The 25,415-nt window shown below is 54.8% G+C and overlaps 1 protein-coding gene across 2 annotated transcripts in view; it reads right to left on the bottom strand.

Annotated features, from left to right (window-relative positions):
* Positions 1–256: 256 nt before the first annotated feature.
* Positions 257–25,415, bottom strand: part of LOC101933973 (arf-GAP with SH3 domain, ANK repeat and PH domain-containing protein 2-like) — a 102,560-nt gene continuing 77,401 nt past the window's right edge. The window contains exons 18-29 of one of the 2 annotated variants that reach the window (XM_065565611.1): positions 23,399–23,484; positions 21,597–21,712; positions 16,670–16,737; positions 15,375–15,482; positions 14,562–14,784; positions 13,773–13,949; positions 13,029–13,092; positions 12,076–12,131; positions 10,407–10,552; positions 8,714–8,836; positions 4,529–4,636; positions 257–4,196 (exon numbers count right to left, since the gene is read on the bottom strand). In XM_065565611.1, coding sequence (XP_065421683.1) covers positions 4,122–4,196; positions 4,529–4,636; positions 8,714–8,836; positions 10,407–10,552; positions 12,076–12,131; positions 13,029–13,092; positions 13,773–13,949; positions 14,562–14,784; positions 15,375–15,482; positions 16,670–16,737; positions 21,597–21,712; positions 23,399–23,484 — 1,350 coding nt within the window. In that variant the 3' untranslated portion in view covers positions 257–4,121. The remainder of the gene's footprint in view (positions 4,197–4,528; positions 4,637–8,713; positions 8,837–10,406; positions 10,553–12,075; positions 12,132–13,028; positions 13,093–13,772; positions 13,950–14,561; positions 14,785–15,374; positions 15,483–16,669; positions 16,738–21,596; positions 21,713–23,398; positions 23,485–25,415) is intronic. The other variant, XM_065565612.1, reaches the window with a different exon arrangement.

The raw sequence follows: 25,415 nt of genomic DNA on the forward strand, positions 1-25,415 counted from the left end.
CTGTGTAACCAACAGCCCTCCTCCCCAAGTTCCATAGCCTCCTCACCCAGACACCCAAGAACACGGTGGGGGGGCCTCCGGCCATCCAGTCACTCCACCCCAGATGATTGCCCGAGCATCAGAATGCTGGCCTTCAATAAGAGTTAAAGTTTTAAAATGCAGTGTGTCCTTTTCCTTCCCTCCTCCCCCACCCATCCCGGGCTACCTTGGCAATTATCCCCCTAGTTGTGTGATGAATTAATAAAGAATGCATGAATGTGAAGTAACAATGACTTTATTGCCTCTGCAAGCGGTGCTCGAAGGGGGGAGGGGAGGGTGGGGTGGTTAGTTTACAGGGAAGTAGAGTGAACCGGGTGGGGGGAGGCGGAGGGTTCATCAAGGAGAAACAAACAGAAGTTTCACACTGTAGCCTGGCCAGTCACAAAACTTGTTTTCAAAGCTTCTCTGATGCGCACCGCACCCTGCTGTGCTCTTCTAACCGCCCTGGTGTCTGGCTGCACGTAATCAGCGGCCAGGCAATTTGCCTCAACCTCCCACCCCGCCATAAATGTCTCCCCCTTACTCTCACAGATATTGTGGAGTGCACAGCAAGCAGCAATAACAATGGGGATATTCTTTTCGCTGAGGTCTGAGCGAGTCAGTAAGCTGCGCCAGCGCGCTTTTAAACGTCCAAATGCACATTCCACCACCGTTCGGCACTTGCTCAGCCTGTAGTTGAACAGGTCCTGACTACTTTCCAGGCTGCCTGTGTACGGCTTCATGAGCCATGGCATTAAGGGGTAGGCTGGGTCCCCAAGGATCACAATAGGCATTTCAACATCCCCAACAGTTATTTTCTGGTCTGGGAAGAAAGTCCCTTCCTCCAGTTTTCGAAACAGACCAGAGTGCCTGAAGACGCGAGCATCATGTACCTTTCCCGGCCATCCCACGTTGATGTTGGTGAAACGTCCCTTGTGATCCACCAGGGCTTGCAGCAGCATTGAAAAGTACCCCTTGCGGTTTATGTACTCGGTGCTTTGTGCTCCGGTGACAAGATAGGGATATGGGTTCCGTCTATCGCCCCACCACAGTTTGGGAATCCCATTGCAGCAAAGCCATCCACTATGGCCTGCACGTTTCCCAGAGTCACTACCCTTGATATCACCAGGTCTTTCATTGCCCTGGCAACTTGGATCACAGCAGCCGCCACAGTAGATTTGCCCACTCCAAATTGATTCCCGACTGACCAGTAGCTGTCTGGCGTTGCAAGCTTCCACAGGGCTATCGCCACTCGCTTCTCAACTGTGAGGGCTGCTCTCATCCTGGTATTCTGGCGCTTCAGGGCAGGGGAAAGCAAGTCCCAAAGTTCCATGAAAGTGCCCTTACGCATGCGAAAGTTTCGCAGCCACTGGGAATCATCCCACACCTGCAACACGATGCGGTCCCACCAGTCTGTGCTTGTTTCCCGGGCCCAGAATCGGTGTTCCACGGCATGAACCTGCCCCAGTAACACCATGATTTGCACATTGCTGGGGCCTGTACCTTCTGTGAGGTCTATGTCCATGTCAATTTCCTCATCACTCTCATCGCCGTGCTGCAATTGCCTCATCGGCTGGTCCTGGTTTTGCTTTGGCATGTCCTGGCTCTGCATATACTCCAGAGCAATGCGCGTGGTGTTCATAGTGCTCATAATTGCCGCGGTGATCTGAGCGGGCTCCATGATTCCAGTGCTATGGTGTCTGGTCTGAAAAAAGGTGCGAAACTATTGTCTGACAGAGGGAGGGAGGGAGGGAGGGGCGAGTGACGACATGGCGTACAGATACAGGGAATTAAAATCAACAAAGGTGGCTGTGCATCAGGGAGAAACACAAACAATTGTCACACAGAATGGCCCCCCCAAAGATTGAACTCAAAACCCTGGGTTTAGCAGGCCGTTGATTTCACGGAGGAAGGGGGAAGCAAATGAATACAGAACAAATCTATTTTTTACATCTTAAGCTGGCAGCCGACGGTGCAGCATGACTGATAGCCCTCGGCATCTTCTGGGTGCTTGGCAGAAAATAATGGGCACTTGGTAGAAAATAGTGTACTACGACTGATAGCCGCCATCATCATTGGGAAGGCAGCAGAATATGACTGGGGGACATATGGAGTTTCAGCCATCATCTGATCGAACTGCAGTATGACGACGACTGATACCAGTCGTAATACACCATCTACTGCCAAAAGGCAATTAGCTGCTGCTGTGTAGCAATGCAGTACCACGTCTGCCGGCACCCAGAGGACATATGGTGACGGTGACCTGAGCTGAGCTGAGCGGGCTCCATGCTTGGCATGGTATGTTGTCTGCACAGGTAACCCAGGTAAAAAGGCGTGAATCGATTGTCTGCCGTTGCTCTGACGGAGGGGGAGGGGCCTGATGACATGTACCCAGAACCCCCTGCGACACTGTTTTGCATCATTCAGGCATTGGGAATCAACCCAGAATTCCAATGGGCAGCGGAGACTGCGGGAACTGTGGGATAGCTACCCATAGTGCAACGTTCCGGAAGTCGACGCTAGCCTCGGTACTGTGGACGCGGTCCGCCGACTTAATGCATTTAGAGCATTTTATGTGGGGACACACACAATCGGCTGTATACAACCGATTTCTATAAAATCGGCTTCTTTAAATTCGACCTAATTTTGTAGTGTAGACATACCCTGACCAACAGAGGAGTGAAATTCTAGAATAGCCTTCCAAGGGGAGCAGTGCGGGCAAAAAAACCTAAGTGGTTTTAAGACTGAGCTTGATAAATTTATGGAGGGAGTGGGATGATGGGACTGCCTATAAGGGCATGTCGCCGATCTGCGACTGCTAGCAGCAAATAGCTCCAATGGCTGGTGATGAGACACTAAATGATGAGAGTTCTGAGTTACTTCAGAGAATTTTTTCCCAAGTGCCTGGCTGGTGGGTCTTGCCCACATGCTCAGGGTCTAACTGATCACCATATTTAGGGGTTGTGAACAAATTTTCTCCCAGGTCAGATTGGCAGAGACTCTGGGTTTTTTTGCTTTCGTCTGTAATGTGGGGCACAGGTCACTTGCAGATTTAAACTAGTGTAAATGGAGGATTCTCTGTGCCTTTAAGTCTTCAAATCATGATTTGAGGACGTCAGTAACTCAGCCAGAGAGGTCTATTACTGGAGTGGGTGGGTGAGGGTCTATGGCCTGTGATGTGCAGGAGGTCAGACTAGATGATCACAATGGTCCCTTCTGGTCTTAAAGTCTATGAGCTCTCTCCTGTCACATGCCCCTGTCCACTGGGAACATTGATTGGTGTTTTTCTGTTCCAGCACAGAAAAGAGGGCTCTGAACAGGGCTGGTAAAAATGCCTTAGCCTTAGCTATACTCCAGCTCCCACTAGTAGTAGCACCGGAGCAGAAAAACACTGAGAATTGTTGCCAGCACAGACAGGAACTGGTGCAGTTTCTATGGGTTTGGGTGTCAAAGTGGCTGCCAAGGTGAATGACTGGTTCAAATGGGAGAATGGAAAGAAGCCTGTTTTGGGCAGCTTCCTGGCTGGGATAGTGGAAGGGTTTGACTAGAATGGGGCTTGGGGCCTGTTTGAACCTGAGTTAACTCACGTTGATTGGGAGGAGAGTGGATGTTAATCTGGAAACTAGGGCTGAGTGTGGAACAGACATCTGTGGTGTGTCTAGAGTGGCATTTACTATCCAGTTAATCAGCAGTCAGTTATCCCATGTTAAAACAGGCTCCAAACTCTGGTGTCTCTAAACTGGCATTCTCCCAGCTTTGGCCACTCCCAGCCAGCACCATGCAGGAGTGAGTGTCGCACTGCTGTGTGGGAGGCTGCACACTGAACAGTTGGAGCTGAAAGCAGGACTCAAAGACACCCGATAGGATACTTGATTGCAATTCAGGAGACAGGCAAAGCCCTGACCCCTCCAAGCCCCGCTTTGGGCCCCGTGGGCCGAACCACATACTGCAGGCCTGAAGGTGAGAGTGACAAGGTACAAGAGATGAGAGAGCACAAGCTCGCCAAGTGTGTTCTCTGCAGGAAGCCTGCTGAAAACAGGGAGTCTGGGGGATCTGCACTTCGAGCAGCTGAGATGTTCCTTCTTCTGTCAGCCATCCAGGTCCTATTCACTCAGCACGTGAACAAATGATGCTGGGAAGACGCCTTTCCTGTGGGGCTGCCCTTCAATCCAGCCGTTCTGTGAAGAGAAAAGCCAGCAAAGGCTTAGTCAGCTATGGCTCTTCCATGGGGTTGGGTAGCCAGTGGAAAGGAACTGACTACAGTAATGACTGCAAGCCATTCCTAAAGCAGCCCGGGCAGTGCCCAGCCACTCCAATCTCCACACTAGCCAACTCCCCTGAGAACAAGGCCAGGTTCTGGGCAGGTTACGAGGTTCTCAGCAAGCTTGCATTAGTTACTCTAGTCTTTCCTGAATCACTGAAGGCAGAATGGTATTGTGAGTGGATCTCGAATCCGGGCCCCTGGATCCCCAGGCAGTGCTCAGTCCACAGCCACTACCCAGCAGCTCACCTGAGCCACTGGAGAAGGGAACCAATGAAGCTCTAGCTCACAAAGGGCTCTGTCTCCGAAGCTCCTGATTGGGGGGAATGTCCAGCACCATGGACTGGCTGGGGAGCTCTGTTTAGACCAGAAAGGAACAGGAAGTTGTCTGAGCAACAAGAGGAATCCCTGGCTGGCTGCTGCTACTACTACTATGGACCCTGCCTGCTTGCATGACTCCTGGTTCCTGCCTTCCTCCCTGTTGCAGTCATCCTCATCCCAGACCCCCGTCTGTTCCCAGTTCCTGCTTTCCTGCCTCACTCCGCATCCCTGCTCCTATGCCCGACCCCGATGCTGACTCCAGCTTTGAACCGTGACATGGCGCCTGACTCTAGCCACGAGGCCTGACCACCCAGGCCCCAATCATTACAGGAACCAGGGCACTGCCATCCAGGGTTCCAGCTAGGGTTTCCAACTGTCTAATAACCCAAACCCAAACACCCTTGCCCTGCCCCTTCCCCGAGGCCCCGCCCCGCTCACTCCATTCCCCCCTCTCTCCGTCACTTGCTCTCCCCCACCCTCACTCACTTTCACTGGGCTGGGAGGGGGTGTGGGCTCTGGGCTTGGGCCAAGGGTTTTGGAGTATGGGAGGGGGCTCTGGGCTGAGCCTGGGGCAGAGGGTTGGGGTGCAGGAGGGGGTGCGGGGTGCAAGCTCTGGGAGGGAGTTTGGGTACTGGAGGGGGCTTGGGATTGGGGGTTGGGGTGCAGGCTGGGGCAGGGAATTGGGGTGCAGGACAGGGTGTGGGGTGCAGACTCTAGGAGGGAGTTTGGGTGCAGGAGGGGTCTCAGGGCTGGGGCAGGGGATTGGGGTGTGAGAGGGGGTGAGGGGTGTGAGTTCCAGCTGGGGGGTGCTTACCTCGGGCGGCTCCTGGACGGCAGTGCAGCCAGACTAAGGCAGGCTCCCTGCCTGCCCTGGCCCCACACTGCTCCCGGAAGCAGCCAGCATGTCCCTGTGGCCCCTGCCAGGGCAGGGGTCAGTGTGCGCTGCATGTGTCCCGAGCCCTGACTCCGCAGCTCCCATTGGCCGGGAACTGCAGCCAATGGGAGCTGCAGGGATGGAGCCTGCCTTAGCAGGAGCCACCCGAGGTAAATAGGGCCAGGGGGCGCCTCACGCTTCCCCCTCCGCACACCGCTCCCGGAAGCGGCCGGCACGCCCCCGGGGAGACAGGGGGCTCCGTGCGCTGTCTCTGCCTGCAGGCGCTGCCCCCGCAGCTCCCATTGGCCGCAGTTCCTGGTGGGTGCTGGGGAGGGGGGCGCAGTGCTCGGGCGGGGGGAGTCGCGTCCCGGGGGGGCATGGGTGCTGGGAGGGGATTCGTGGGGCTGGACCAGGCTCCCTACCCAGATCCTGGGAAGTGGTGATCCCAGCTCCCTAGCTCCACATGCTGCCTCTGCTCCGCCCCAAGCCCCGGACCTGCAGCTCCCATGTGGAGCTAGGATCTGAGGGAGAGGAACCCCCCCCCACCCCCCAGTAAGCACTGGCCCCAATCCCAAGCCCTGAGCCCACACCCAAACTCCTTCTGCTGGGGGGCAGAGGGGCCCTGAGACTGCCCCAGCGGCAGCCAGTGGTATCTGAAGTTAGGAATAGTGTCTATGCATCTATTACAAATGTGTTTACACCTGGGGAATGCAATCAGTCTAGATGGCTGGCTGGGAAGGGCCATTAGGGAGAACAATAGGTCTTAGAAGGTGCTAATCTTCCACCAGGGAGCCTTCCTGGGAAGTCTTCTTGAGGACGCTGCAAACAGCCTCTGAGTCATGGCTGCGGTGGCCCTACAGGGACATGTGACCAAGTCACCTAGTACTGGACTCCATGATAATACTAGTGTTTTTCCACTGAGCAGGCGTGGGAATCAAACTGGGAGACAAAGGATTCCCGCCATATGCAAAAACTATTTAAGGTAGGGGAACAGGGCCGGCTCTGGCTTTTTTGCTGCCCTAGGCTCCCTACCCAGATCCTGGGAAGTGGTGATCCCAGCTCCCTAGCTCCACATGCTGCCTCTGCTCCGCCCCAAGCCCCGGACCTGCAGCTCCCATGTGGAGCTAGGATCTGAGGGAGAGGAACCCCCCCCAGCACAGCAGGGGAGGGCAATCCCCCACCGGCCGGAGCACCGAGGGGAGGGCGGCGAGCCCGCCGTGGCTCTGCTCTCCCCGGCGGCCAGAGCGCCGGGAGGAGGGCGGAGAGCCCACTGCGGCTCTCCGCTCTCCCCGGCTCTCCGCTCTCCCCGGCGGCCAGAGTGCCGAGGGGAGGGCGGAGAGCCCCCGGCGGCAGGAGCGCCGCGGGGAGGGTGGCGAGCCCAGTCGCGGCCCCACTCTCGGGCCGGAGCGCCCCGCCGCGCTGCCCCCCTCCAGGCGCCGCCCCAAGCACATGCTTGGTGGGCTGGTGCCTGGAGCCGGCCCTGTAGGGGAGTGACATCACCGTGGTTCATTCTTCACTGACTCCCTGCCCAAGAAAGAGGACTGAACTAGGGGAAAAGGGCTTAATCCAGGCTAGAGGGTTGTCTAGCCTGTGAAAGGAATAACTGGAGTTTTAAGCTGCAAGCAAGGGCAGGTTGCCTTCAAGAATCTCTGCAATCTGCCTAAAACAACATTTAGGGTGAGAATTTGCTGCACATATCCAATTTCTTTAGAATATTAAGTTTAGATTGTGTTTTTGTTTTATTTGCTAGGTAATCTGCTTTGATCTGTTTGCTATCCCTTATAATCACTTAAAATCTATCTTTTGTAGTTAATAAACTTGTTTTGTCTAAAGCCAGTGTGTGGAAATCATAACTGTGGGGCAGAAAGCTGTGTATATTCCTCTCCACATAGAGGGCGAATTTCATGAGCTTATGTTGCACAGATCTCTGTGCAGCACAAGACGGCATAATTTTGGGTTTACCCTCTAGAGGGGGAGTGCACTTGAGTACTGGGCAGTACCTTAGCTGAGCCTTCCCATGCAGAGCTGATCTCAGCATCTGTGTGAATCTGCAGCTGGGTGTGTCCCTGCCTGTATGTGTGCTGGTAAAGTGCAGGCTGAAGCCCGAGGGAGGGCTTGGCAGGCTGCAGAGCAGTACAGTGTTAAGGGAACCCAGACTGGTGGGTCAGGCGGGCTCAGTGGTACCCCAGTCCCAGGTGGCACCCCGGAGACGGGGGAGAGGGGACCCGTCACAATTATTATTTTTTAATAAAATGGTGACATCTGTATTGTTTGTCTTGGAAGAGCCAGCCATAAGTTAGATTTCTAGATGTCCAGTAGAGATGGGACAGGTACAACTGGTTCCCAATATTCTAACATTTGCATTTCAAGTTTGTAGCTGGTTAGCGCAACAGCAGAACCTGAAGTGCTGAAGGAGAGTAGGTGTGACAGGAGCAAGCGGATTAACAGGTATCAGTGCAAGAGGCAGAGGGAAGAGAGAGCCAATGAGGGTTTGGGCGAGCACATCAGAGTGGAGAGTGCAGAGGGCTGGGTGCAGAGCTCTGGAGATCAGCAAGGCAGGAGTGGGACTGCTCAGCTCTAACCAGGAGACCATGAAAAAAACAGGACAGCGCTCCAGGGGAGGCAAGGGAGGAAGGCAGCTTGGCTAAGATTCTGGGAGCTGTGGCTAGAGAGGGGCTTGGTGTGCAGGTCAAGGGGACATCAGCATGTGTAACCCACACACCTCCTGGGTGTTCTGTCCCATCTAGTGGCACCGAGACCACTTAGAGAGAGAGTTAAAATGAGTCTGCTCTACAGCCTTAGCTAAGAGTCAGTTGGCTTTTAGCTCATGCAGTAGAGACTCATACACTAAGCTCCAGAGACCCCAGGTTTGATCCCGCCCACCAACAACCAATGTCTGTCGGTGTTACAAGTAGGGGCTCGTCCGGGATCTCAACTGGGAAGCCTCTGAAGCTTGGGATGTGCTTCCTCAGCTAGGGGAAGTATGTAACCCACACACCTGGGTGTGGTGTTCTGTCCTGTCTAATGGCACCAAGACCACTGAGAAAGAGAGAGAGAAAATGACCTGCCCTACAGCTTCAGCTAAGAGCCAGTGGCTTTTAGCTCACGCACTAGAGACTCATGCACTATGCTCCAGAGGTCCCCAGTTTGATCCTGCCTGCCGGCAACCGGGGCTCTGTCGGCACTACACATGTCACTGGAACCTGCAGTGCCGTACTACAGCATAGGCCGATACTTACCCACCAATTGCAGTCCTCCTCTTCGGCCACAATGATGATCTCCCCCGCACAGAAGGTCAGCTCATCCTCACGGTCAGCCTGACAGTCATACAGGGCTCGGACCCGGAAGAAGCGTGGTTTACTCTGCAATCAGGAGGGGAGAACACCATCAAGCCTGGATCCCTTTGTCTAATGTGTCCTGCACCATGCTCTTTGGTAGACACAAACACATGCAGCCATTTTGGTCCCCAAGCCCCTGTGCACTCAGGGCAGGAGAGAATCCCCTCCAGGCTCATGGGTGGGGGGCACCAACCAGCATGGGAGCAGGTGAGTGAGGGACATGCCATGGGGCCTCAGGGGATCAGGCTGGGAGAGTGCTGGGGGGAGAGGGGAGGCGAGTGCTGGGTGGCTGTGGGTGCTTTGGGAGCTCTGGAGGGGGTGACGAAGGGCTGCAGGGGTCCAGAAGTGGGAGACTGTGTAGTGTGGCGCTGGCAGCTTCCTAACTGCAGTGTTCTTCCATATAATTGCCAACTTTCTAATTTCTGAAAACTGGACCCCTTGCCCCGCCTCTTTCCCCCCCAAGGTCCCGGGCCCTGCCCTGCCTCTTCCCCAAGGCCTTGACTCTTCTCTCAAGGCCCTGCCTCTGCTCCACCTCTTCCCTTGAAGCCCCACTTCTTGCTGGCTCCTCTCCCCCACCTTCACTCACTGCTCTACCCTCCCCCCCTTTCCTCATTGCTTGATCCTCACCACCTCTTTCCCCCTGCCCCCACAGCTGGGCTCCCTCTGCTTCTCCCTGGCTGGGACAGGAGCTGCAGCCTCATGCGGACCCTGATGTCTGCCTGCCCATGAGATGCAGTGGGAGGATGTGGATTGATGGCCTGGCGCCTCTCTCCTTCCTGCGGTAACCGGACTTTTGGTGTCTGGTCAGTAAATCTGACTGGACACTGCTAGGTCCCCTTTTCGACCGGACTTTACAGTTGAAAACCGGACACCTGGAAACCCTATAATCTTCCTGGAGACAGCAAGTCCTGTGTCCTTGTTTATTTGCTGCCCTGCGGGCCTTTGGGGGAGAGGGGGGCTTGTGTGGAGCTCTCCCGGGGGCAGGGAGCCAGGGGGAAGGGTTGGTGCTAGGAAGGGAGAGGTGGGAGAGTGAGGCACAGGCTCTGGCCTCCACAGGGCCCCAGCGACAGGGCACCCCCAGGAGGCTGAGGGCCTGATCTGCAGCATGCAGTCTTCACCTTGCACTGTGTGTACCATCCCCCCACGTACACGCCTGCGTCTGCCCGGGCAGAGGAGCTGACACGTCCTCGGGGACGCACGCTCACCCACTCTGCATGTGCTTTCAGGGGAAGGGAGCAGGCAAGATGTACAGGGACCCCAGTCCCTCCCTTCAGAAATCAGGCCCTGTGGAGCTGCTGGCCGCAGGGCAGTCTGCTCCGGCTGTGTGGGGATGAGAGGGATGCGCACCTAGGGACTTGGGCTAGCCTCTGCTCCCCATGGTGTTTTGTGAATGCCCCCGCAGGGGGAGGGCTCCATGCCTGCAATCAGCTCCTGCCATTTCCACGTGGCTCTGCTGCCCTCCGAGCCCTGTCCATGGCTGGGGTGCCAGCAGGGCAGCGCTGGAGTTAGAAGGGGGGCACGTTTGCCAACATTACAACCAAATACGGAGAGAAAAGGGGGATCTGAGCGCGACATCCCAGACCAGAGCACCTACCAGGCCGTCCCTCCTTGGGATCGGGGGCGGCACGTCCTGTGCTGGGCCAGGGCCTCCACCTGGGTCTTGTGAGGGCCACGGCAGCCCACGGCTTCTTCCTTTGCTGGGGCTGGCCTCAAAGAGCGTCTCCACTGTCTCCAGGGCAGCTAGGACACCAGCAGAACAGTCACCAACTCCCTCTCTTCACAGGCAATCAGCACCACCCGCAGGTCAGCACAGGGCGCTCAGCACCACCCTCAGCCAGCCAAGCTCCCTCACTACCCTGGGCAGCTGGCTGGGCAAAGGAGGGAGACAGGAGAACAGCTGGGCTGGGGCAAGATGGCAGAGGGCAGTGGGGCTGGGGTTAGATGGCAGAGAGCTGGGCAAGGGGAGGGATGGCAAAGGGGTTGGGGGAAAGGTATGGTGGCGGAGGGGTGGGGCAGTGGAGGGTGGCAGTGCTGGGTGAGGGGAGGGATGGCAGAGGGGCTGGGGGAGAGGTACGGTGGCGGAGGGGTGGGGCAGTGGAGGGTGGCAGTGCTGGGTGAGGGGAGGGATGGCAGAGGGGCTGGGGGAGAGGTACGGTGGCGGAGGGGTGGGGCTGTAGAGGTGGCAGTGCTGGGTGAGGGGAGGGATGGCAGAGGGGCTGGGGGAGAGGTACGGTGGCGGAGGGGTGGGGCAGTGGAGGTGGCAGTGCTGGGTGAGGGGAGGGATGGCAGAGGGGTTGGGGGAAAGGTATGGTGGCAGAGGTGTGGGGCAGTGGAGGGTGGCAGTGCTGGGTGAGGGGAGGGATGGCAGAGGGGCTGGGGGAGAGGTACGGTGGCGGAGGGGTGGGGCAGTGGAGGTGGCAGTGCTGGGTGAGGGGAGGGATAGCAGAGGGGCTGGGAGAGAGGTACAGTGGCGGAGGGGTGGGGCAGTGGAGGGTGGCAGTGCTGGGTGAGGGGAGGGATGGCAGAGGGGCTGGGGGAGGGGTACGGTGGCGGAGGGGTGGGGCAGTGGAGGGTGGCAGTGCTGGGTGAGGGGAGGGATGGCAGAGGGGCTGGGGGAGAGGTACGGTGGCGGAGGGGTGGGGCAGTGGAGGGTGGCAGTGCTGGGTGAGGGGAGGGATGGCAGAGGGGCTGGGGGAGAGGTACGGTGGCGGAGGGGTGGGGCAGTGGAGGGTGGCAGTGCTGGGTGAGGGGAGGGATGGCAGAGGGGCTGGGGGAGAGGTACGGTGGCGGAGGGGTGGGGCAGTGGAGGGTGGCAGTGCTGAGTGAGGGGAGGGATGGCAGAGGGGCTGGGGGAGAGGTACGGTGGCGGAGGGGTGGGGCTGTAGAGGTGGCAGTGCTGGGTGAGGGGAGGGATGGCAGAGGGGCTGGGGGAGAGGTACGGTGGCAGAGGGGTGGAGCAGTGGAGGTGGCAGTGCTGGGTGAGGGGAGGGATGGCAGAGGGGCTGGGGGAGAGGTACGGTGGCGGAGGGGTGGGGCAGTGGAGGTGGCAGTGCTGGGCGAGGGGAGGGATGGTGGAGGGGCTGGGGGAGGGGTGAGATGACAAAGGGTGGTGGAGGGGGTTGGAGAGGGATGGGATGGTGGCGGGCAACTGGGCTAGGCGGGCAGTGCCTCCAAAGTGAGGGGTGCAAGGGCAGGAAGCTGGGCCCGATGTGGCAGGCCACGGGTAGGTTCTGGTAGCCAAGCAGGGCTCAGGTCGTCCTTACCAAGCTGTGTCGTGTCCTTGGTGGCGGAGTGGCTGGTGCCCTGGCGGGATCCGGTGCTGAGGGAAGCCGCAGAGAAGGGTTGGTCAGTCAGACAGGACAAGGATGGGTGGGGTGCAGAATGGGGCCGCAGGTACCCTGCGCTCCTGAAGCGCGGATCGGTGGGCAGCAGATCTCAGGTGGGCCCCAGGGCTCTGTGGGATTCCCTTGCTGGCTGCCAGCCAGCCCGACTGGCAGGCAGAGCCACAGAGGAGTATGACACTAGCTGGGTTATGGGCTTGGCCCGGGGTCTTTCTCCAGTGGTGGAGGCAGCCCATCCAGGAGCCCCGCCGCATCCAGCCATGCTGCAGCCTCCATGGAGGGCAGCCTGGGGCTCCTGCCATGGGGAAGGGGACAGGACATGAGAGGGCAAAGCCTCACCCACACCTCGCCATAATGCCACGGCCACCACCCCTCCCACGGGAAGGGGCAATTGCACAGGGCAGCTGGCCAGACATGTCCATGTCAGGGCACTGGGACATGATATTTAGCAACAGCAGCACGTGGCACCCAGAGCCATCACCAAGGGTCCCAGTCCTGGGACAGCGGCCCTGGGAGACAATGGCTGCAGATGGCAGCGTCCCCCTGTCCCCCTCTCTCCCACCCCACCTGTTTCAGCCTCCTGTTGGGTGCGAGGCACAATCAGGACACTCACCTCCCCTGAACACTGACAAGCCCCCAGCTGTGCAGGGAGCTCCCAGAGAGCCCCAGGTTACCCTGCCCCACAGAGAGGCCTTCTGCCCAGGAAGCTCTCCCCTGTGATCCCCAGAGGCCCTGCATAGCTCGTCCCAGGTTCATGGGGCTTCTAGCCAAGTGACGTGACTAGGCTCCAGCTCTCTCAGCTTCATGTGAACTCAGGCCGAGGCTAAGGGGTGCCAGGGCCTTGTCCCTCAGTGAGCTCAGCCATGGGGAGTTACCTCAGTCTCCTGGGAGGGTCTCCTGCTGCAGAATGGCCTTTGGGGGGTGAGGAGGATCCAGAATCTGACCGGGAGAAGAGAAATGGCCTGAGCAATGGAGAAACAGGTGGTGTGTTGCCCGCGGGTGGTGCCTTCTCGGCAGCTGCTGACCCACTGCGGATGGGCAATGCGCACATCCACGCCATGCCCCACCCCTACTCAGCACCGGGGACACCCTCCCGGGCACGGGGCAAGCGTTCAGCTACTGCCGTAGCACCCCTAAGAGCTGAGCCTGGCCCAGAGCTGGGAGCGATGTACTATGCCAGCCAGGACGGCCAGGGATTCCCAGGTGCAGATGCTTTGCACTGGGATCACATGCGGCTCCGAGGTTCAGTACGTTCCCCCATGCCCCACAGGCCTGGCCAAGGAGCCTCAGATCCCCAGGGAAGGGAACAATCCAGGGTGAAGGGCTGGCGCAGGGTTAGTCCCTGGCAGCTGCACGGTTCAGTCCGCTGCCGTCTGCGGATCCTCTCCATCCCTGTGCTCTCTGGCCTTCGGGGGGGGGGGGTGCATCTCCCAGGATTCAACTGGAAGGGCCAGACCCTGCAATCCCAGGGAGCTGGACATGCCCACCAGGCCAGGACTGACAGGAATGGTGTCTACCTCAGGCAGGGATGGATCCAAGGGCAACGGAGACAGAGCGAGTGTCCTCAGCTCCCCAAGCTTCTTCCCCACAGAGCCCCATCCTGCTGGACAGTCCCTTACCTGGAGCCAGGCTGCTTGGGCTGGGCTGCGTGGGGCTGAGCGGCACCCAGGGCACAGGCTCTGACGAGGTTCGTCTGTGCTTGATGCTCAGAGGTAGCGACAGGATCCTCCTGACTCCGGGGTCCACAGCACTGGCCAGCAGGCTGGCAGGAGGAGCGGGCGGGGGCACATTGGGAGCTACACAAAATCAACAGCAAGTCTGGCAGTGAGAGGAGAGCAGAGGGAGAGGGAGGGGGACACGTACAGGGTGGGGGCTACTGACAGTTTCGGTGGAAAGGGCCTCAGCTGGTGTACATCAGAGTAGCTACATGGACATTAACAGCAGGGCTGATTTACACCTGCTGAGAATCTGGCCTGAGATGGACAAAAACTTAGAGGGGCTGATACTGAATTGCATGGATAGCTACTAATGCTGCCCCTTGTACCTGGGGGGGCTGCCCCGCCTCAGCCCCTGAGAGGTCACCGCCCTCCGTACATGGAGATTCACTGAAGACATTTCCTCACAGACATTTGCTGCAGGTGGATTGGTCTGGGCCTGACTGCTTTGACAACGCTTGCTCTAGGCCTTGGCCCAGTGGTGGTCAGCTCCGGGGTTGGGGCAGGGAGCTGCAGGGATGGGGCATTGTCAGTGGGGCCAACAGGACAATGAACTGCCAATTTTGCCCAGGATAAGAAGGAAGGGCATCGCTATTGTTTGAAATCTGTCCAGCCAGACTCCCCTGCTCTGGGGCTGGCCCTACCCCACAAACCCCACTGCTGCGGCAGGGCTACCATGAAGGAAAGTCTCACCTCGGTTTACACTGCGTGGTGGAAGAGGCGGCACACATGGAGCAGAGCCAGGGGCTGCTGGTATGTGGGAGTGAGGGTGTGCATAGATGTCATGCAATTTCCCCTGGGGAGCTGGAATTGCACCCTTTGAAAGCCCTGGTGCATTTCCCCATGGCTGGGAGGCAGTGGCAGGTGAATGGTAGCAGCTCTGAGGGCGGAGAATGCGCTCCTTCGGGGAACCCAACTGAAAAGAAGAGACAGGCGTGTTGTTTATGTGGAGCTGTGAACTGATGAAGACTTTTGGTCACTGCAACCTGGGCTGGATTCAATCCAGCAAGCTTCAGCTGAAAAGCTCTTTCACCCTCAACTGCCGAGTTCCCTGAGCATGATACATGCATGTGTCGTGCCAATTTCTAAGCAGGCAGACGGACGGACGAAAGAGTTCCACACCCGGTAAATTACTGTAACAATAATAAGGCAGGTGATAAACAGCAAATAGCATGGCTGCAGCAAATCCCATTCCAGCCCAGTTTCAGCTCCTGCGTTGATGGCACAACATGGAAGAGAAAATGGGTGCCGTATTTTTGCTCATCTTCAGTGAAGCATCCAATACAATTTCACATGATAACCTCGAAGGGAAATGAGGCAGGATCAGAAATGAGGCAGCTGCAATAAGGTGGACAGGCAAGATCTGCACACGTAGCCCTGGTTAATGGCTCAGTGATGGGAAGAAGTGCTGAGCCAGGTCTGTGCTGCATCCATACCAGTCAATATATATGTGGGCAAGAACCTCGGCTTGTAGCTGGGGACAGCTGTAGTGTGCTGGGATCTCACCTTCTCATCCAGATCATCATCGCTCTCATACATGTCATCCTGGCCCAGCCGCCACTCATATTCCACGTGAACACGCATGTTGAACTGATTGTTTTGAGCCTGCAGCAGCTGGAACACAGAGGAATCAGGCTCAGGTCAAACTCTCTCCTATACCCACCTACAGTGCTCTGCATCAAGGCTGAAAGTGGAGTGGGCAGCCCAGGATCACAGAGACAGGTCCTGGGGGAAGACACACCTCAGTCTGAAGCAATGGTTTCCAGCTGATAAGCATGGTGCCCAGGCTGCCCCACCTCTACCTGGGGACTTTCCTATAACCTTCCTTCTCTTCCCAGGACACTGCTGTTTGCATTGGAGCCCTAACACATGGCCCTGGGCAGCACAAAAGCAAGATTTCTGGGTGGTTTCTGCGCTCTGGGTGTGGGATCCTGCCATATGCCAGCGGGAGATCATACCATGGCAGACCGCTCTGAGCCCAGCAGCTATAGCCACAGAGACCTCTCAACCTGGCAAATCCAGACCATGTCCCATCAGTACTGACTCTGATTTTGTTAGCTGGGAGAAGAAACACCTCTCTAACCTCAAAGTCTGCACTACCACTAGAAATGTCTCCAAATTAGCTGTCCCATCCCCCAAGTGGGGTCTGAACGAATCCCATTCTCTGTCAGCAACAGCAGACCAGGCATCTGCCTGAGGTCACTTTATGTCCTGCGCTGCATCCCTCATGGGTACCAGCAGAGCCCTAGCAACTCAGACAAGGCCTTGCATCAGGGCACCAGCTGTCAGCCAGGACCAGCAGAAGCAGCATGCATTGCCTGCAGCACTCCTAGGCGATCCTGGATGAGCCGGGGGGGGGGGGGGCAACCCCCATCTCTCCCCCCACCACTAAGCTCAGAACCCCCTACCAATCAGGCAAAGTTCAGGTCAGATTCCAGACCAAGAAGAGACCAACCTCACAGAATTCAGCCAAGTCATCACATGGAGCCCGGTGCAGCCTGGGCCAGAAGTTTAGGTGTCTTGTTGGCACTGTGCAACTATGGGCAATAAAGCCAAGTGCTATGGACCTCCACTGAACAAGAGGCAAGACCTTAGAAAGGAGCTATTTGCCCAGCACACTGCTAGAGCTATGCTGGAGGGAGTGCAATGTGAACTCAGGGAAGCACCATGCAGAAGCAGTGTGGTGGGGCTGCCACCTTCCCCTTCTAACGAGATCCAATCCCTGGCTTGCTACTGAGTGCCCCACCTGCTGCGTGGAGCTCACACTCCAAGGGTGGAGACTGTAAGGTGCCATTTCTTACCAGTTCTTCACAAAGGGAGTGTCTCATGCGCCTGGCCACATCCAGGGCCGTCTCTTCAGCTTCATTGGCTGTGGGGGAAAAGCAGTTGTCATGAACCCTGTGAGCGCGAAGGCAGTTCCTGCTAGGGAGTCTGTCCTGGGAGTTCCATGCTAACCCCCGTCTCCTCTAGCTCTTGCTCTGAGTGAGTGAGTTGTTTGGGTGCTTCTATGTGGGATGCAGGATTTCAGAGCTCCTGGCACGGCGCTGGCACAGGGGAGTTTAACATTTGGCTGCCAAGCCTTGGGAGTTTTGGCTTCCCTCAGATCAGGACACACCTTTAGCCCCCTGATTGGCCCCCGCAGAATTTGCTCTGCACACGAGCACAGATATGTCTATAGCCAGAGACTGTAAAGAGGAGAGAACAACCAAATAGCCCTTGCTACTAAATGGTTCCTGTCACAGGAGGCAGCCTTTAAAGGTAAATGTGTGACACCGCTGACAAACGCGTGATAAAGATACAGACACTAATTAGTTCTCATGATTTTACTGCCAGCCTGAACTTTAAAGTGGAATTCTTTATAAATCTCAAAGGTCAAAAACAGGTACATTTTTCATACCTTCATGCACAGCAGATTATTAGCTCTTTGGTCAGGGCTCAAAAACAGCCGACATATGCCCATACACCATACCAGTACTGCTCCACGCCCGCTCTTTTGTTCTCCAGAATCTCAGCCCTCGTTTTTTAAGAAAGGAAGTCTCTAGCTGTTCTGTGAGCAAAGTATCACTTGTGCAGATGTGTCTGCTTGAGTCTGGAATGGCAGCTCTGAAAAGGGTGCCCTGCCTCATTCCTCTCAGGGAGGTGATTGCTCAGAGGCCTAGGGATGAACATTCAGGTGTCACCATGGGGAGCTATTTCCTCCCCCTGGACAAGAGGAAAGTGAGGGCCACACACCTGCCGTTTACTGAATAACGGCTCATGTTGGTGCTGCAGGTGGGTGGCACTGGGCAGATGCCACAATTCATTTCTTCCCCAGTCTAAAAGGTGCTGAACCCAGCAGAGCCCAAATGTTGTTCAGGCCCTGCCAAGGCAGAACCAAGCTCAAGGAGCCCAGTCGGCACACGATCATATTCTGAACATCGACATAATCTACTGTGTCTCATGTCTCGTGCTGGCAATGCACCAAGGTGGAGCTTATTAAGTGGGCAGAGCCCAGAAGAGTAACACCCACCTCTCTCCCCAGTCTGACCCATCTTTAGCTTTGAAACAAAAGTTAGCAACCCTAGTCAGAATAGAGTTGAGCTCCTTCAGCCACTTATGCCTGAATGCACAAAAGGACATAGGGTGGTTACACTGAGCATTGCAATGCCGAACTCTTGGGCACCTAGGAAATCCTGGGAACACCTTGTAACTCTCAAAGCCTGAGGTAGGCGCCTAGGAGCGGGGAGAGAGATGCACCTTAGAATGCAAATTACAAAAGCCAGCAGGCTAGGCGCCGAGGAGATGCCAACCAGAGGGGTGTGCACTAAGCCCCAGCTCTCTCTCAGGCTACGTCTACACTACTGAGGGGGGATCGATTTCAGATACGCAAATTCAGCTACGGGAATAGCGTAGCTGAATTCGACATATCTGATCCGACTTACCCCGCTGTGAGGACGGTGGCAAATCGACCGCCGCGGCTCCCCCATCGACGGCGCTTACTCCTACCTGGGCTGGTGGAGTACATGTGTCGATTCTGGGATCAATTATCGTCTTCACTACCGGGCGGGTAGTGAAGAAAAGCCCTCAGAAGCAGGCGCCTTTCTCTGCTAGTGATTCTCAGCCAGAAACCCTCTTTGGAATTAGGCGCCTACGCCAGTTTGCAAGAAGCGGGTGGGGGAGGGAAAGCGAGCAAGCACAAGCATGAGAATGACTCTGTAGTCTGGTGGAGAGAGCACTCATCCAGGAGGTGGGAGACCCAGCGTCCAGGCCCCCTGCTTCAATGATTATTTACTTCTTTACCTGCAGTGGAAGAATTAAACGACCATAGCTGCTCTGAGGAAACCTCTGCACATCTGGCCAAGAAAGCATTAACTAATATTACACTGATATGCACAGAGCTCTCCAGGGAAAAGTCTGGCCTTGGATTCCAGCTGAGACTTACCAAAACAGGGATTCCAACTCAAAGACTTTGTCAATTTGCAGTTAAAGTCCAGAGAAGAGACCACATTGGACACATAAAAGCAACCCCACTCAACATTAACAGGTATGGATAGAAATTGATACCTAAACAATTTAGACATCAGCAACAACTTTCTCAATGCCCAGCACCCAAACAACTTTAACTGTGCCGCCAGGAGAAAGCGCACTCCATGAACGAATTGATCCATCCATCACAGAGCTTTCTCTCAGAACTGCACCTAAAAGCATGGGCACATTACTTTTATTATAGAAAGCTTGTATCACCATTTCAGAGTAACTGCACCTTTGACCCCCTCCGTTGTCTGCTCAAGGGCACCCTTTAGATCTCAGGCCTCCAGCCATCTCCCCTCTCCCTTCAGACTGGGGGTTTAAAGGCTGCAGTCCCCATGCAACTCACGGTGATTATTCCAGTAGATCTGACCTCGCTCAGCACCTGCATTTTACTTTGATCCTCCAAGGTCCGTGAGTTACCTGGTACCAGACAGGGGTTACCTGGTACCAGACAGGTTTCACAGAGCATAGAACATTGATTTTAGGAGAAAAGTATTACAGAGGAAATATATCATACAACAAAGAAAGGTCTAAACACATGCTAGCTTATCAGAGGTCGCCTATCATCCACGTGGGGGCTCTGGTAAGTCATAGTCCTTCAATCCTTTGGGTAGGGTTTGCCCCATTGGTCAAAGGATCATGTCAGTTTGTGGGATCAAAAGCAGGACCTCCTCAGCCAGTTCAGGCTGGGCCTTTACAAGCTCTTCTTTGTCTCCTTGAATGGTCTGAATTAGTCTGTGCAATTTCCCCTGGGGGTGGTACTTCTCCGGAGTTGTCTACCTGTACCAGGTCTGCAGGAATTACCCTCACTGATTGTAGCTCCTGGAGTGATTGGAGCTCTCCACCAGCCAGCACACACTGCCTGGCTTACAGTGATTGAGATAACATTTATAAAATCCCAAGACTAGTCTAAGATAGGCCTGTGTTTATCACATCTGGTACCCCTTGTCATCAATCAGGCTTTTTGTAAAGCTAAAATCCAATCCAACACACTAAAGGCACTTTATCAATTCAGGAATCCCTGAATTCATATGTGTAACAGAGTCCTTGGTGGTTCCTCCCTTGGGGGTGGGGGAAGGGCAGGAACCTGACAATGCCCAGTTATCTGCACTGGGGGGTCCCAGCTCAGGCCCCACTTCCTTACTATTTGAGGGTGGGGGGCTCTGCCCTTTGTGGGCCCTTTTAAGTCTCTCCAGAGGGGGGTATCAAAAATGAGTCACAAACCCCAACCCATTCAGGGATACTCCCTCCCAGTGACTCCAGCAAAAGGGGAGGGGGCAGCAAGTCTACAGTGCACCAAGGTACTGGTTTTGGGGAAATTGCTCTGGCCGGGCCTCTGAGTCAGGCTCAGCCTGTCCATCTTACGCTGGGAGTCTGTTGTTCAGGGTGAAGGTCTCCTGGCTAGGAGTCACTCCTGCAGTCTGCAGCTTAGGGCAATCCTGCTCCTCTCCCACCCTGCTGACTGCAGTGTCCTCTCTTTAAAAGGCCTCCTCCCAATCAGACATGATTCACAGGGTCAAAGGGGTGGGGCTAGCCCTTCCTTGTCTGCATGGGGTCTATACACCCCATCACAATATGCATCTAAAGTTTGTTACAGGGCCCATCGGCACAGCATGCAAACCCATCCAAAGAGTGATTTTTTCCTACTACTACTACCATGCACCTCTAATTAAAGACATATCGTTAGAGACAAAGCTACTGTATGAACTAACCAGATCTTCTACACCAGCTGAGAAAGATCCACATTCATTATATTAACACAGGAACTGTGCACATCATCACAAATCAGAGACAGAATTACACACTAGAGGAAGGACACATATAAGGTTAGGTAACAGGAGCACAAGGGACCAAGGGAGCTCCCAATAAAGTGAAAGCAAAGACTGCTGTTGTCTCTAGCAGAGGTCAGGTCAGGGCCTAACATAATAACACAAATACAGGGGCAGAGTTAAGGTTGTTTGGGAGGTGGTCATTGAGCATTTTTCTCCTTAATGGTAAGTGTGTGTGTGTGCAAATGCTCGAGTATAGGTTGTTGTCCAAATTGTTAATGTCTGAGGGGTTTAAGATGGGTTTATTGTAAGACGGCTCTTGACTTGCACTTAACCTTAACTGTAACAAGGTTTTTGCTTTAGAATTCTCTACATCTGCTTAATAGGCATTAGTGACGCCTCAAACATGCTCAGAGCTGCTTCAAAACCACTGGTCACTAAAATACAAGTAACTCCAAGCCAGTGGGTCCGCAATCTCTGCCTTCCTGTGGCCTGGAATTGTCACTCCTGTATAAAACTCAGGGTTGTCACATTCACAGTCACAGCCTCTCCTGTCCAGGTATCTCCTGAAGGAATCAGGATTCTTACAGCCCACTGAGTCATCAAGGATCAGCACCTGACTTCTCTAACCCGAGCTAAGCCATAATCCCTGTTACACACCATGTACTGCTGACCCTGTCGGGGCACCTCAGCGCTGCTCCTGAGACACACTGCCCTGTGGATTGTCAATGCTACACATTCTGTGTATAAAAGCCACTTGATTCTTCATGCTTCTTCTATTGCATTTGGCCTAGTACCTGGTGCAAAGGGCTCCTATTCTGTTCCCAGTAAGACATGCAAGGTGCAGAGAGCAGACACAGGCCTGCGAGTGAGACAGTAAAAAAAATAAGGAACCCAATCCCAACACCTTCTTCCCTGTTTGGAGAACAGAGCCCGTGCAGTCACTTACTGATGGCAATGCTGGCTTTGGCTCTCACAAAGAGCTTGAGGCACTCGGGTTTATTGTGGAGGCAGCAGTAATGAAGCGGTGTGTTTCCCTTCACTGTCTGCTTCACAAGGCTCCCACTGAAGCAAAGGACAGTCAGTATCAGTATGCTTGAGAAAGAGCAGTTCTCGTCTATAACAATAACTGCGTGACATTCAACCCCAAACCCTTCTCCCTAGCTCACAGGAATGAAGATCAGAACGGACACTGACCAGCATTCGGGCTTTTAGCCAAGGCATGTGAACTTAGGGCTGCCAAACGTCTGGCATATTGTGCGGCTCTTGTGCACTGGGCAGCCCTGCCACGCCTGCTGACAGCTCACCTGGAACCTCAGACATTTGACTCAGCTGCGGGTAGCAACTGCAGTTCATCCTGTGACCACAAGAGGCTGTTGTGGCACATGGCTTCGGGCAGGAGGGGACATCTCGTTGTGGGGGTGGGAGTGTGACACACGCTGAATGGAAGGGACTGACTGGGGCCCAGATTAAGACAGGGTCTGAAAAGGGTCGGGGGAGGCTGTCTCATCCCAAGCTGCCAGATGCTGCCTCCAGTAATAAATCACACAGCGTTTATTAAAATAATTAGGATTGTATGCAAATTATGTGAGCATATGCAAATCTTCTCATTGACATGGAATTTCCCCAATCTTGGCAGCTGTGTGCATGTTCCCCAGCAATGGGCAGTGCTGTGTGGCTGGTACAATACCCGCTCTACTGCAGCAGCAGCCGAACTCAGAACATGATCCTGCACTTGCGTACCAGATCACACAGGGCAGCACATCCGTGAAGACACAGCGATGCCAGCATGGAATTTTGCATGGAGTGAGCACACAGTTTTATCAGCTTTCAAGTTTTACAACCATATACGGTTGCAGGGGAAATGGGGGTTAGAGATAAAGAGGAGAGTTCACAGTACAGGAGGTGATGCAGAAGTTAAGGGTTTAGAAGGATCATCTAAGAGGAAGGATGGTTTTGTATAGGCTGGAATCCAGGAGAGCTGAATTCCATTCCCAGCACCAACACACTTCTTGTGTGACCTTGCACAAGTCACTTTCTCACTCTGAGTCTCCATTCCCTCTTCTGTACACCGGAGATGATGATAACGGAGCCTGAGCTCACAAGGGTGCTGGGAAGATAAATCCATAAACACTTGGGAGGTACCCAGACACTGTGGGGCGGCCCTTAGGGAGACAGACTTTAGCACTGGTTCCACCCCAATCAATGGCACACTGGGCTTGAATGCAGAAGGAACAAAAATGTACCTCCTCTTGTTCAGGAAGAACCAGACTCACTCTGAAAACCAAGAGCTGGCCCTTGGGAAGCCCATCTTCGAGCCTGGCTGGCCCGGAGTAGTGGCTAATGGGATATGGAGCCTGTCACCAGTGGACTGCAATCAGGGTGGGCGGGCCCATTGGAGAGCTGTTCAGTGGCGGGATGGGAGGAGGGGCTTGAGCTGAACCATCCAGGGGGATAGGTGTCCTAGTCGGAAAATCTCCATCCCCATTGGCACTCATTGCTCCCCTCAGCAGAGAGTCCAGGGAAGGGCCATGGCCAGGAATTCCCCTCTAACCCTAAAGATGGTTTCTCCATGTCAAAACTAAGGCACTTCCACAGGGAAATGCCCTGGTGCTGTCCCCTGGTGGTACTTCAGGGGATATCCAGAGGCACTTAGTCTCCAAGGCTATCCAGCACTAACTCCGCTGATGACCTTATGTGTCTTATCCTGAGCAGACAGTCCTATCCCTGCAAGCGCTGCAGTCAGCTTACCTGTTCTGCACCAGAAAATCTACAATGTGTAGAGAGGTTCGGTCAGCTAACAACACTGCCAGGTGGAGAACAGTTTCCCCGGGTTCCTGTAAACGGGACACAAACAGCAAGTGACTGGATGCATCTGAGTTTCTCAGTATCTCCGTGCAAAACAAGCATGTTCTACCCCTCCGTAACTTCCAGGACTTGAAGAATTGCCACCATGGATCAGCAATGGGGCCTGTCTAGCCCCAGACCCTGTCTCTGACTGTGGCCAGTACCAGCTGCTTCCAAGAAAGGCACAAGAAACCCCAGAGTGGACAAGTTTGGAATAATCCATCCATAGGGGAAGTGTCTTCCTCACACCCATCAGTTAGAGGCTTGCTCACATCCTGAAGCGGGGCAGGGTAGGGTTCATATCCCCACTCTATGTAATATAACTGCAGATGAAGTCATCAGTAATTAAGAGCAGCAGTACTGCAGTAGTGCTTAGATCAGGGCCCCGTTGTGCAATCACCAAATGGTAAGAGACAATGGTGACATAGTTTCCTTACTAGGACACAGATCTGGAAGGGACCGCCTGGGACAATGGGTCCATCCCTGCTATCACCGGCAGCCCTGTCAAATTATCATTATTACAATAATAGTAGTGCAGTAACCCACCCCCTGGCACTGGCCCCTGCTCCAGCTGCAATGCAGCAGCACACAATTCTGTCCTGGGGAGAGGACGGCCAATGGGAGAGCAGCTCAAACTGGGGTGGTGGCTTTGAATCCACCCAAAGGGGCAGTTGGGAAAAGCTGTTAGAGGAGAAGAATCGAGATGCTGAGCTAGCGGGTGAACCGGAGCCCAGGCGAGGTGAAAAATGAAAGAAGAACAGGAGAATAAAAGTAGGGGACTGAGACGTGAGGAGGAAAGAAGGAAAATAACAAGGGTTTCAGGGCAGGAGAAGCAGAAAAATAAACAGACTTGGCAGGCGTGAGCAGGCACTAATAGAGAAGGGAAGTAGAGGGAAATAATATCTACAGACTTACCAGAGACAGGGCACCAAGGGAAAAAACTGAAAGGAAACAGAACTGGTGAAAAAGGGACTTGATCAAAAAGCTGTGTTAGATGAAAGCAGATCCGAAAATGGTAAACGAGAAGCGCTACCAGCTTCGGGCAGCCCCCGTGCCTCCAGACCCCAGCCGGGCACTTCCCCTCCCGGGCTCCAGCTGCTCTGGTGACGCAGGGTCCGGAGGCAAGGGGGCTGCCCGAAGCCGGTAGCGCTGGCGCGGGCAGCTTGGCTCTTAAACAGAGCCGAAGTCTGAGTCAGGGGAGGAGCAGAGCAGCCGCGGGAGAGGAAGTGCCCGGCCGGTATTTTTCCTGGACAAGTTTGGCTTTTTGGCAATTCCCCCCGGATGGGGGTTTGATTGCCGAAAAGCTGGACATGTCCAGGAAAAAACGGACGTATGGTAACCCTAAGTGACTGTGGCCATCTAGTGACGGGATACAGTTCAAAGGGGCCTAATGCACAAATGAGGGCCCACTAGGTGAAGAAACCCCACTTGTAGATAAATTCTGTGAAAAGAGATACAGCCACAGGAACAGCAAATCTAAGGAGCCCTTCAAGCCAAAGAGAAGCAAAGAACAGGCCAGCAAGAGTGGAGCTGGACTTGCAGCCAAGGAGAAGAAAAGTTCTTCTGTGAAGTGACACAGTCTATTGTTAAGAAATCTCTTTGCTCTTCTTAATAACAATCCATTTGGTACTAACTGCCCAGCATGTACAAGCCCCAGAGGTTAACAAGTTGGTAACCTATAGTTTAGTAATATGAACAGTAACTCTTTGACCCTCTGTTGCTTTTTACAGATTCAGACTAACACGGCTACCCCTCTGATCTTTGGCAATGTTCTACATGATTTAAGCTCCTGGTACAATTTGGGGGTTTTCTCTTATAAAGTTCTAAAAATTTCAAAGGACCCATTTGTCTTGATTTGCCTTTGCCTCTCTTCCCAGTTTGCCTTGCCTGCCTGGCCAGGTCACCACACTATAATCACACA

Source organism: Chrysemys picta, chromosome 13 (genome assembly GCF_011386835.1).
Source record: "Chrysemys picta bellii isolate R12L10 chromosome 13, ASM1138683v2, whole genome shotgun sequence".
Classification (NCBI taxonomy): Eukaryota; Metazoa; Chordata; order Testudines; family Emydidae; genus Chrysemys; species Chrysemys picta.